General features: G+C 42.3%; 1 protein-coding gene across 3 annotated transcripts in view; it reads right to left on the bottom strand.

Moving 5' to 3' along the window:
• Positions 1-12,338, bottom strand: part of mpped2a (metallophosphoesterase domain containing 2a) — a 201,270-nt gene that overhangs the window by 126,239 nt on the left and 62,693 nt on the right. For all 3 annotated transcript variants that reach the window (XM_073049866.1, XM_073049869.1, XM_073049868.1), the window contains exon 3: positions 9,953-10,134. In XM_073049866.1, coding sequence (XP_072905967.1) covers positions 9,953-10,134 — 182 coding nt within the window. The remainder of the gene's footprint in view (positions 1-9,952; positions 10,135-12,338) is intronic.

Here is a 12,338-nt window from a genome sequence, read left to right as displayed (position 1 = left end):
CGTTTGCACGAAGTGAGGTTAGAATTGCTAAGCAGGTAGATAGCTTGGCATCACTGGCACCAGCCTACCCGCCATCAAGAAGATATACAAAGAAAGGTGTCAGAAAAAGGCCAGCAATATCATGAAGGATCCCATCCACCCTGCTCGTGGACTTTTTGTCCCACTCCCATTAGGGAAGAGGCTATATAGCATCTACACCAAGAGCAGACGCGAAAACAGTTACTTGCCCCAAGCTGTAAAGCTGATCAACACCTCCATCCACTAACCCACCCCTCCACACCCCCAAACACTACTGCTTCATCATTTCCTGTCAGTCACCTTACGTACAGACACTCCTGTGCCTAGTGTCACTTTATAGACATAATACCAAATCTCTGCCGGTAAGCCATCTTATGTATTTATTGTGTAGTTTATTACTATTGGGTTTCTTATTGTGTTTTTGTGCTGCACCAGGGTTGGAGTAAATCTATTTTGTCCTCCTTTACACACGTGCATTGGAAATTACATTAAACAATCTTGATTCATTTCAGCCACAATTGAACTGAAAGACAAAGTAGCTCAGAATCAACTTTTCTTGATTACTGCTTCAAATAATTTTATTTCTTGTTACTGCAGAAGGGTCAAAAATCAGCAGACACACCCACAACCCCACCCACCACTATTATCTTCTCCTGTCAGAGTCACCTTGCATACAGACACTCCTGCGCCTAACATCACTTGATGCTCATACAATGTACGAGACATCTTTTATATTTATATCGTGTTTTTATTATTGTGTTCTTTCTCTTGTATTTTTTGTGTTCTGCATCAGATCGGGAGTAACAGTTGTTCAGTTCTCCTTTACACGTGCATGCTGGAAATGATATTAAACAATCTTGATTTTTGTTCTTCCTGTACATGAAGGGGTTAAAAATACCCAGTCAAACAAAGTGCATGCAAAGTAAATTTATTATCAAAGTACACGTTACCATATACTACACTGAGATTTATTTTCTTGCAAGCATTCACAGTCGATACAAGGAAACACAATTGAATCAATTTAAAAAAAACACACACAACAAAGATGGACAAACAAATGTGCAAAAGATGACAAACTGTGCAAATACAAAATAAAATAAATAATAATAAATATTGAGAAGATGAGTTGGAGAGTCCTTGAGTGATTATAGATTAATGAGTCAGTTCAGTGTTGGGATGAGTGAAGTTATTCCCTCTGGTTCAAGAATCTGATGGTTCGGGGTAATAACTGTTACAGAGAAACACCATTAAAAAAGCCTCAATATGTTCCCTTAATAAAGAAGTTACAGACTTAACTTCTTTTTGTGAGGTGTAGGACTTGCCTGAAACCATGCACCAATGGCATAATCCTTTATAATTTAATAAACAGAGCCATTGCTGGGTTCCTGACACTCTGGAGTATCCCTTGTGAGTAACACAGATCAATTTATGAGGCACTTTTTCACTAATCAAAAAGAGATGGAAGGCTAAAATCCGTTTACTATATATCGAGCAGCAAGCGGGCAAAATAGAATTATTACAAATAAATTACATTTTCTGCTCTCAAGGTAGATTGTTCAGACTGAATCTGAGTGGAATCGAACATTACTTTTAAATGTGCCAATACGTGATTCCATTTTCTAAGCTCAGCAGAGTTTAATCAAATAATGTTTTAATTGCAGCTTCTAAAACCTGTCACAGAGTGAGTATACAAAACCAAGATATGCAGTGAGAAACTGGCTTTGTACAAACTTACAAAGGAGTGTTGAGTACCCTGTCTGGTTCATCACGGCCTGGTATGGAAACAACAATGCCCACCATTAGAGAAGCTGACAAAGAGTGGTGGATTCAGCCCAGTTAATCACAGGTAAAGCCCTCCCTACTATTGAGCACTATTACAAGGAGCAAAGCCACAAGAAAAAACAACAACATCAAGGAAACCCATCATCCAGGTCTCTCTCTCTTCTCATTGCTACCATCGGGAAGGGGGAGAAGCTTCACATCCCACAGCTCCAGGATCAGGAACAGTTAATAACTTTCAACCATCAGACTTCTGAACCAGCATGGATAACTTCACTCAACTCAACTCTGAACTGATTCCACAACCCACGGACTTGCGTTCAAGGACTTTACAACTCAAGTTCTTAATATTATTTTTTATTATTATATTGCAGTTGGTCTTCTTTTGTACATTGGTTTTTTGACCATCTTTGTTTCTGTGTAGTTTTTCATTGTTTCTATTGTATCTCCTTATATTTACTGTGAATGGCTTCAAGAAAATGAATCTCGGGGTTTTACATGGTGATATATACGTACTTTGATAATAGATTTATTCAAACTTTGACATCTCTAAGTTTGTTGGCGTGCAAGTGCAATTGTGAAGGAAGCATGGCAGTGCCTCTACCTCCTCAGGAATCTGCAGAGATTCAGCATGACATCTAAAATTTCACCCATCAGGCTCTTGACTAAAAGAGGATAACTACACTCACTTGCCCATCATAGAAATGTTCCCACAACCAATGATCTCACTTTAAGGACTCTTTATCTCATGTTCTCATTATTTATATTTGCATTTGCACAGTTTGTTGTCTTCTGCACTCTGGTTGATCTTTCATTGATCCTGTATTAGTTATTATTCTATAGATTTGCTGAGTATGCCTGCAAGCAAATGAATCTCAGGGATGTAAATGGTGACATATATGTACTCTGATAATAAACTTTGCTTTAAACTTTAATATCCTTTCCTTTCTGGACTGCATCTACACTTCTCACTGGCTCAGTAAATTAGCCAATAGAATCAAAGTCTCTACACACGCTGGCCATTCTCTCTTCTCCTCCCTCCAATCGGCCAGAAGGTACAAAAGCCTGAAGGCACTTTCTACCAGGGTCAACGACAGCTTCTGTCTCACTGTTATAAGACTATTGAATGGACTTCATACGATAAGATGGACTCTTGATCTCACAGTCTACCACGTCAGGAACTCACACCTTATTATCTGCCTGCACTGCACTTTCTCTGTGACCGTGACACTACTGTTCATTCTTTTTTTGATTCTATATACATGGCTACTATACCTTGTTCTGCCTCAGTGATGGGACAAAATGATCTGTATGGATGGCACGCAATGTTCTTCGCTGGTATGTGTGACAATAATATACCGATTACAGCTGTCAAGAGTTCCTTCCTTCAATCTCTCTACCTCTATCAGCTTTTTAAAGAAATTTCCTGCCACGTATTACTTTGATCAAATTTTTAATCAACTGTCCAAAACCTCTCTCTCTATGGGTCTTGTGTCAAATATTGTTTGATAAACTCCTGTGGAGTGCCTTGGTGAAATTCTACAATATTAAAGGTTGTATATAAATGGCTACTGCATGACAGTTGATTGGCGAATTCACCTTGATTAAGCTGTGTGTTTCTGAATGGTTTATACCATCTGCCTGGATCTCTTCCCCCAACACGTACTCCCCTTAAACAATGACTGCTCTTCTCCACGCCTTGTAGCACATTGGGTGGAAACCTTGCCGTTCCTTAGCATTTGTCTGTTCTTTACGAGACTAAGTGCTAGCTCGATGCTCAACCCTCAACCCAGCCCGAATGGAAAGCATGCAAGAAGCCAGCCGGATTCGAACCCCGACCATTTGCCTCAAAGTCTCATCCAGATGCCACTACACCACCAGCTGGCTATCCTTAAGCAATGGTGCCACATGATTAGCATTCCAATCTCTGCTACCCTCACACCACAGGCTGCGATCTGAAAATCAGACTCTACAAGGCTTAAAAATCCTGGCTCCTTTCTAACACTAATAGTGAAAAGCTTGACCAACTCCCGCCAGGTACAGTTGACCACAGGCTGCTGTGGAAGCCAAAGCACTGGATTTTGTGAGCAGTTTTGGACCCAATGTCTAAGAAAGAATGTCCTGGCATTGGAAAGAAGATTTACAAGAATTATCCCAGGAATGACAGTTAGCAAAATGAGGAGCATTTAATGACTCTGGGACTTTCCTCAGTGGAGTTTAGAAGAACAAAGCAGATCTCATTGAAACCGACTAAATATTGAAAGATCTAGATAGAGTGAATGTGGAGAGGATGTTTCCTACAGTGGCAGAGTCTAGGAGCAGGGGGCACAGCCTCAGATTACAAGGATATCCCTTTGGAACAGAGTGAGGAGGGATTTCTTTAGGTGGTGCCTCTGTGGAATTCACTGCCAGAGACAGCTGTGGAGGCCAAGTTAATGGACATACTTAAAGTGGAGTTTGATAGGTTTTTGATGAGCAAGGGAGGCGAAGGTTACAGGGAGAAAGCAGAAGAATGGGGTTGAGAAGGAAAAGAAATCACCCATGATTGAATGGTGGAACAACTCTATAAGCCAAATAGACTAATTCTGCTCCTTTGTCTCGTAGTCATTCTGTGAGATGCTGTTACTAGAAGATTTATACTCAGTCCTCTGAGAACAAGCTGCACCCATGGACTACACACACAGCCCTTCCAAGGTGCAGATTTGGAGAGTTACCAGAATTTCTGAGGCTTGGCTCTAGCAGCTTGGTCAGCGTGAACTTCTCCCGCTGAAAGTTTCCTCACACCCTAACAATCAAGGGGAAGACAAGGTTGCCAGCTCTTCCAGGGTGCACCTCTCGGTGGATGGTCACATGGCCTCGCCTTTAAGTACAGTTGATTCCGGTTGATTGGGACCAGTGCATTTTGACCAATTAAGTGACTGCCAAATTTGCCCAAGTTTCATGGAAATAGTTAAAGGTATGAAAAAGACAAACTACCATTTAGCTGAGTAACTATATGCATATAAATGTGAAATACAGAACAAATTAGAACACTGTCAATACGACTGCAGTATTACAAAGCTGTGCATACGTTCCTAATAGTAATCAGCAGAGGAATTCACTTAGTGAACACTGCTGTGTTCTTTTGATTGACTGTAAATGAACCACATCAACGCAGGCACCTAGTGCAGATAATGGACTGCCTTCATAGTCTTCTTGCATGAAACACTGTTGAAATCCAACCACAAATAAGCACTTAATTTGGTCCAGTAGGGTAAGTTTATTTTTTGGGCAGTGTCAAATCTTTTTTGCAACATCTTGGCAAGGGTCTGAAATTTTTGAAATTCAGAGTAAATCAGAATGATCATAAATCACTGCTTTTTGAGGCGGCATCCCAAATGGATAACATAACACAAGCAAACACAACTGACGCTATTTAAAAACTATTTACTCTAAGCACGCAGTAGTGTCTAACGGTCACACTAGTGCACGCGACTGACACTGGCTAGAAAATGCTCAGCCAGAGTCTCCTGCCCTAACTGAGTTGCACAGTGTCCCAAATAAACAAGGGGAATCCTGGCTATTTTCTCAAGTAGTTTTTGATCTTTAAGAGTTGTCCCAAGTAATCACCTGCCTTGATTAACTGGTGACCCAATTAACTAGAATCCACAGTATTTGAATTTTGATCTCGTCAGCTAGGACAGAAAAAACTCCCATTAGAAGGTAGGGAACAAGGGTATACGAGACGGACTCCTAGCTGAGAGGGATGTCCAATGAGAGAGAGAAATTAAATCAGTTCTCCAAATCTCACAAGAATCAAAAGTCATCTCCTTAGAACAGCAAACAGCACACAAACAGGCCTTTTAGCTTACAATGTTGTGCTGAACTAATTATAGAGTAATCGAACACTACAACACAGATATAGGCCTTTTGGACCATCTAGTCCATGCCAAACTATTATTCTGCCTAGTCGCATCAACCTGAACCTGGACTATAGCCCTCCATACCCTCCCATCCATGTACCTCTCTTAAAAGTTGTAATCAAACCTGCATCCACCATTTCCACTGCCAGCTCGTTCCACACTCTCACCACCTTCTGAGTGAAGAAATTCCCCTTGAACATTTCACCTTTCACCTATAACCTCTCATTCTAGTCTCACCCAACCTCAGTGAAAAAGCCTGCTTGCTAACTAAACAGTGAAATAGCTTAATTTCTTCTATTTTAATGTATCTTTTTCCCTTTTCAAGGAGGCTGGGGCCCTGCTGAAGTCCATGATCTGCCGCTGCCCTCAAACTGCAGCTCTTCATGGCACTGGGTTCTCACCCTTGGAACTCGCCAAGCTGCCAGATGTTTTGTTATCTCCAGATGTGGCCAGGAAGATGTGAACCTTTACGGTGTGGCCCTGTGAATGACCCAATTCCTCACCGGTGTCAACGACTGAAGCATTGTGGGGGATTGAAACGTCAAGACAGCAGTGTACACTGCTGTCAAAAGAAGACCCTTGGGTTGGAGGAACTCAAATAAGCGATGCTGCAGATTGTAATATCAAAATAGCGAGCTGCTGGTCTCCCTCTCAACAGATAAAGGAGTGGTCTTCACTCTCTCCCTCGGTGAGAAAGTATGTCTGGGATGTCGAAGTTCTGGGATGGACAGTAATTTTTGATGGACTAGATCATGGTCTTTTTGGAGGCTTTGCTATTGCTTGCATGCTGGGTGGTGGGGGGTTGATGTTTCTGCTGGAGCAAGTTGGGCGGAGGGGAGGATTGATGTTTTTGCTGCTGCTTACATATGGAAGGGAGGGGTAGCATTGGGCTCCTAACATTTTCTGTCATTCTTTGGGGTTTTTTCTTCTGTTTCGTGGATGTCTGCAAAGAGTAAGGATTTCAGGTTGTATACTATATACAATCTCTGATATCAAATTGAACCATTGAACTGGTAATTTCATGCCTAATTAAACTAACTCCTCTGGTCCATATCCATTCACTGTATATTCATGTGCCTATCGAAGAGCCTCAAACAACTCGATTGTATTTACCCTCATTGTTCCATGGCTGATTTATTTCCCCTCCAAATCCCGTCCTCCTCGACTGTTCCATACACTCAGCACACTCTGTTAAAATAGGAACCTCTGACATCCTCTACCCTATACTTTCCTCCAAACAGATTAAGATAATGCTGTTTCCACCCAGGTAAGAAGTCTCTGCCTACTTACTCTATTGTAACAGCTCAGGACCACGAGAAACTGGAGAGAGTTATGGATGTAGCTGTGGACTCGGTCTTTATTTTACACTGCCTCTGAAAAGCAGCCATTAAGGACCACCCATCATTCTTTCTTCCCTTCCATCCCATTGGGCGGAAGATACAAAAGTTTGAGAATATATACCACCAGGCTCAAGGCCAGCTCCTATTCCGCTGTTATCACACTCTAGAATGGACCACTTGTACGATGAAAATACAAAACGTCAGCTGATCATTTCCCTCCACAGATGCTGTCTGAGCTGCTGGGTTCCTCCAGTCGTTTGCTTTGCGATAAATAGCAATATCCGTGTTCAATGCAGACGTGTTCTTACTTTATAAAAGATCTGGTGCTTAAAAAGTACAAATTGGCTGGACTGGTCTTTCACCACCAGCATAGATAACACGGCTGAAATAACCTCATGTTATAGAGCATTAAACAGTACAGCACAGGAACAGGCTCTTCAGTCCACAATGAACCAATTAAATTAATAATCAAATGGCCAACTAATCTCTTCTGCCTTCATAACATCCATGTCCTTCCATTTTCCTCCCATTCATGTACCAGTCTAAACGTCTCTTAAAAGTCTCTAATATATCTGTTCCTACCACCACCCTAGGCAGCCACCACTCTGTGTGAAAAATTTGCCCCTCGCATTTTATCCTCTCTCGTTCTTAAATACATGCCCTCTGGTATTAGTCATTTCAATCCTGGGATAAAGATACTGTCTGTCTACTCATCTGTGCCACTGAATCTTATAAACCTCTATCAGATCTCTCCTCAGCCTCCACCACTCCTGAGAAGACAACACAAGTTTGTCCAACCTCTCCTTAACGAACATGCCCTCTATTCCAGGCAGCATCCTGGTAAATGGGTTCTGCACTCAGTCTGAAGCCTCAGCATCCTTCCTATTACAGGCTTACCAGAACTGTTGCAATATGCCAGATGCAGCTGAACCAGAGCTTTATAAAGCTGCAACATAACTTCCTGACTTTTGCACTTAATGCCGCAACTAATAAAGGCAAGCATACCATATGCTTTCTTAACCACCTTATCAACCCATGTATGCTGGAAATTTTCCACAATGCATTGTTTTTAAACAGAATAGCAAAAAAGTGAAACTACTCAGCACGTCAGACAGCATCTGAGGAGACAGGAAGAGTTTGCATTTTGGATTAATGATCTTTTCTTCCCTCTCTACCCTTACGATACTTTAGACTCCACTCCTCTCTTCCTATCTCAACCTCCTCCAGACATACCCTCAGCATCCCCTCTCAGCCAACAGCTCCATCACTGGTGTTACTCAGTTACTCGTGGATTGCCTAGCAGATCATCAGAACTTCAGCCTGAAACCTTAACACATGAGATTCTGCAGGTGTTGAAATCTGAAACACACACAAGATACCGGAGGAACTCAGCAGGTCAGACAGCATCTATAGAGGAGACTATACAGCCAACATTACAGGCTGAAAATGTTGATCAGGACCTGCAAGGAAGGGGGCAGAAGTCAGAGGGTTTCTAGTCTCACCCATTTCCAGTCAGCTTGTCCTCCTCTCCATCTCTCTATCACTTTCTTCTGGCTTCTTTCCCCTTCCTTTCCAGTCCAGATGAAGGGTTTCATCCTGAAACACTGACTGTTTATTTCCCTCCACAGATGCTGCCTGGCCTGCAGAGTTCCTTCAGCATTTTGAGCGTGTCAACCTTCAGATGTTTCTTTTCTCACAGACATTACCCGACATGCCGAGTATTTCCCACTCTCTAGCTTTCCATCACACCTGCAGCTTTTCGGATTTCAACCGCAGAGGTAGGAAGGTCCTTGTTCTTCTCACGGCTGGCAACTTTAACCCTGGTTACAAGCGCTTTACCCAGTTCACCAACGGCCGAGCAAGTCGAAGAAAACTTTTCGCATTGAAGGAGGCAACTACTTCATATCAAACGAGAGGACAATCAGCAAGGGAGCCCGTTAGGTCCCACACCACCAGGATCAGGAACAATTACTATCCTTCAATCACCAGGCTCTTGAAGCGGGGTGGATAACTTCACTCACCCCAACTCTGACATGATTCTACAAGCCTTCAAAGATTCCACAACTGATGTTCTCAATATTATTTATTATTATTTTTTTTCGTATTTGCACAATTTCTCTTCTTTTCTTAGTCCATCTTATGTGTAGCTTTTCATTGATTCAGTTGTGCTTTTTGTTCCTACTGTGAATGCCCTCAAGAATATGGATCTCAGGTGACTTATACGTACTTTAATGATAAATATACTTTGTACTTTCACCATCCCAATCTGACAACATCCAACTTGAACAATGTAACAATGAAAACATTTCATCCTCCTTTCATTGTCAGTTGCTTAGGACAGAGAGAGTGCATAATGATTTTTTTTCAGAAGCACACTGATCCACTTGAGCTTTGCAGAAAAACCCTTACCCCCTCTTCCATTTTGTCTGTTCTCCAGTACCTCTCCCATCACTCCCTACAATCAGACCCTAAATTTATCAAAGTGTCACCTATGCTATGTGCGGACACTCACAGGAAACATAACAGAACAGATGAATAAAATGCACACAAGATGTGCCAAAGACAATGACAAAATACAAAAAAAAAATAAGGAAAAGAAATCGAGAAGATGAGACTCATAAGTTATGGGAACAGATCAGTGAAGGGGTGAGTAAAGTTAAGTTAATTTATCCCCTCTTGAGGTTTGGTGGTGGTCACAATCATTTTAAAAGAAGGAATTTGTGGGTTCAAATGGGATTAGTTGAAGGCACTAAGAAGAGAAAAGGTGGAAAGTACTGTTAATTAGAATCCACTGCCTCCATTGTAGCAATCTGCAGTTACTGACGCTTTGATTTAATTATCAAAATTGTGAATGGCATTTATACAACAGAGGTTAATTAGGGTCACAGAGAGCAATAAAGAGAAGTCTCTTACCTAACCAATCGTTGAACTTCTTAACCTCCGTGGGGAGTCCCAGCTCTGTGAAATCGCCGGTGTGGAGCAGAATATCCCCATACGGCATCTGAATGCCGTCTGTTCGCGAGTGAGTGTCTGAGACACAGACGAACCGTGTGTGGCCTGCTGGTTTCGGAGTGTCATACGGAACGGGGTCAACCCTGAGAGCATGCACAATAAGATAAAGAGAGAAAATGGTGGAGTTAACAAGGCATTAATTTATCTGCCGCGTTCCTCATTACTGACCAGTCCAAACACACGCGCACTCCAGTTAGCATTAATTAACCTTTAAATTGCAAACAGCATTCCACTGATATCTTGCACACACACAGGTCAGACCGGAAGCAAGGAATTGGAACCTAGGCAGCGTGAGAAACCATGTCCAGTTTTAAAAATAAATTAAAATGTAATTACAAATGATTTACAGTACCTCATTAAAAATTATGCTCTAATTAAAGTCGCTTCAGAAACTGGGCCCAATGCTGTTCTACAATTAATTTAATATTTCTCAGACAAGGAGAAATCAATTCCTTTTCATCCCTCTCACTAAGGAGAGACTTCTCGGCGGAAAATAGAATTTCTGGGTCTGCATTTTCCATCAGGCATACCACTTAGGAGTTGAAATAAGCTACTTGGCCCATCGACCCTATTCTGCAATTCCATCATGGCCGATTTATTTTCCCTCTTAACTTCATTCTGCTGCCTTGGCTCTTTAACTATCAATGTCCTGACTAATCAAGAACCTATAAACCTCTGCTTTAAATGCACTCAATGACTCTATGGTCGTGAATTCCACAGATTCGCCACCCTCTGGCTAAGGAAATTCCTCCTCACCTCTGTTCTAAAGAGACATCCTTGTATTCTGTGGTGTTGGCGCGTAGCCAAGTGGTTAAGGTGTTTGTCTAGTGATCTGAAGGTCGCTAGTTCGAGCCTTGGCTGAGGCTGCGTGTGTCCTTGAGCAAGGCACTTAAGCACACACTGCGACAACACCGGTACCAAGCTGTATGGGTCCTAATGCCCTTCCCTTGGACAACATCGGTGGTGTGGAGAGGGGAGACTTGCAGCTTGGGCAACTGCCGGTCTCACATAAAAAATACCCTTGCCCAGGCTTGCGCCCTGGAAACTTCCCAAGGCCCAAATCCATGGTCTATCGAGACTAACGGAGGCCTACATGTATTCTGTTGCAATGCCCTCGAGTCCTAGACTCTCCCATGATTGGAAACATCTTCTCCACTTCCACACTAAGAAGGCATTTCAGTATTTGATGGGTTTCGGTGAGATCCCCCCTCATTCTTCTAAACTCACCAACTACAGGCTTAGAGCCATCAAATGCTCCATTCCTTTTTAAAAATATTATATTCTAGTCAGCAACTAAATACCACAGAAGTAAAAGGACAAAAAATAAGATTGCAACTCAAAACACTTAGAAATACTGGAAACACGAGGAAATCTGCAGATGCTTGAAATTCAAGCAACACACACAAAATGCTGGTGGAACGCAGCAGGCCAGGCAGCATCTATAGGAAGAAGCACAGTCGACGTCTCAGCTCGAAACGTCGACTGTATTTCTTCCTATAGATGCTGCCTGGCCTGCTGTTTTCCACCAGCATTTTGTAGAAATATTGGAACACCTTACATTCCTAAATAAAAACAGGAATCTGAGTGCCAGAACAGACAATGGAGTGGTTGTGGAGAAAGATGTTGTTAAGCTTACATACAGAGCTCGGAATCAAGAGGCTGACGTGGTGGGACTAACGTCCTGAGCTGTGTACATTTCAATGCAAGGAGTACTGGAGGATAGGGGGATGAGCTCAGGGCATGGATCAACACCTGGAATGATGACATTGCAGCCATTAGTGAGATTTGTTTGCAGGAGGAGAAGGACCAGCAGCTCAATGTTCTGGGGGTCCTTTGTTTTAGGCCGGATAGAGTGGGAGGGATTGAAGGAGGATGGGTATCGTTCCTAGTCAGAATCAAAATCAGGCTCTTAATATCACCGGCATATGTCATGAAATTTGTTAACTCCTTTCTTAAACAAATAAGCAACATTTGCCTCCCTCCAATCATGTGGTACTACTCATATGGCCCGTGAGGATGCAAATATCAGCACTAAGTGTGTAGCAGTCTCTTCCTTCGCTTCTCATAGTAAGGTGGGATTTATCCCATCCGGCCCTGAGGACTTATCTGTCCTAACGTTTCCAACCATTGCAGCACATCTTCTTACTTAACTTTGACAGGTTCCAGCAGATCAGCCTGTTGTTGCTGTCTTCACAAAGGTCAAGTTCCCTCTCACTGAAGCAAAGAGTTCAACAACAACCTCCCTTACTGTACCTCCTCCAACTCCAGGCAGATGTCTCCTCTTCTA

The sequence above is a fragment of the Hemitrygon akajei genome, chromosome 6 (assembly GCF_048418815.1).
Source record: "Hemitrygon akajei chromosome 6, sHemAka1.3, whole genome shotgun sequence".
In the NCBI taxonomy this organism is placed as follows: domain Eukaryota; kingdom Metazoa; phylum Chordata; class Chondrichthyes; order Myliobatiformes; family Dasyatidae; genus Hemitrygon; species Hemitrygon akajei.
Note: the sequence above shows the minus strand (reverse complement) of the source record. Positions and strands in the feature narration are given on the sequence as shown.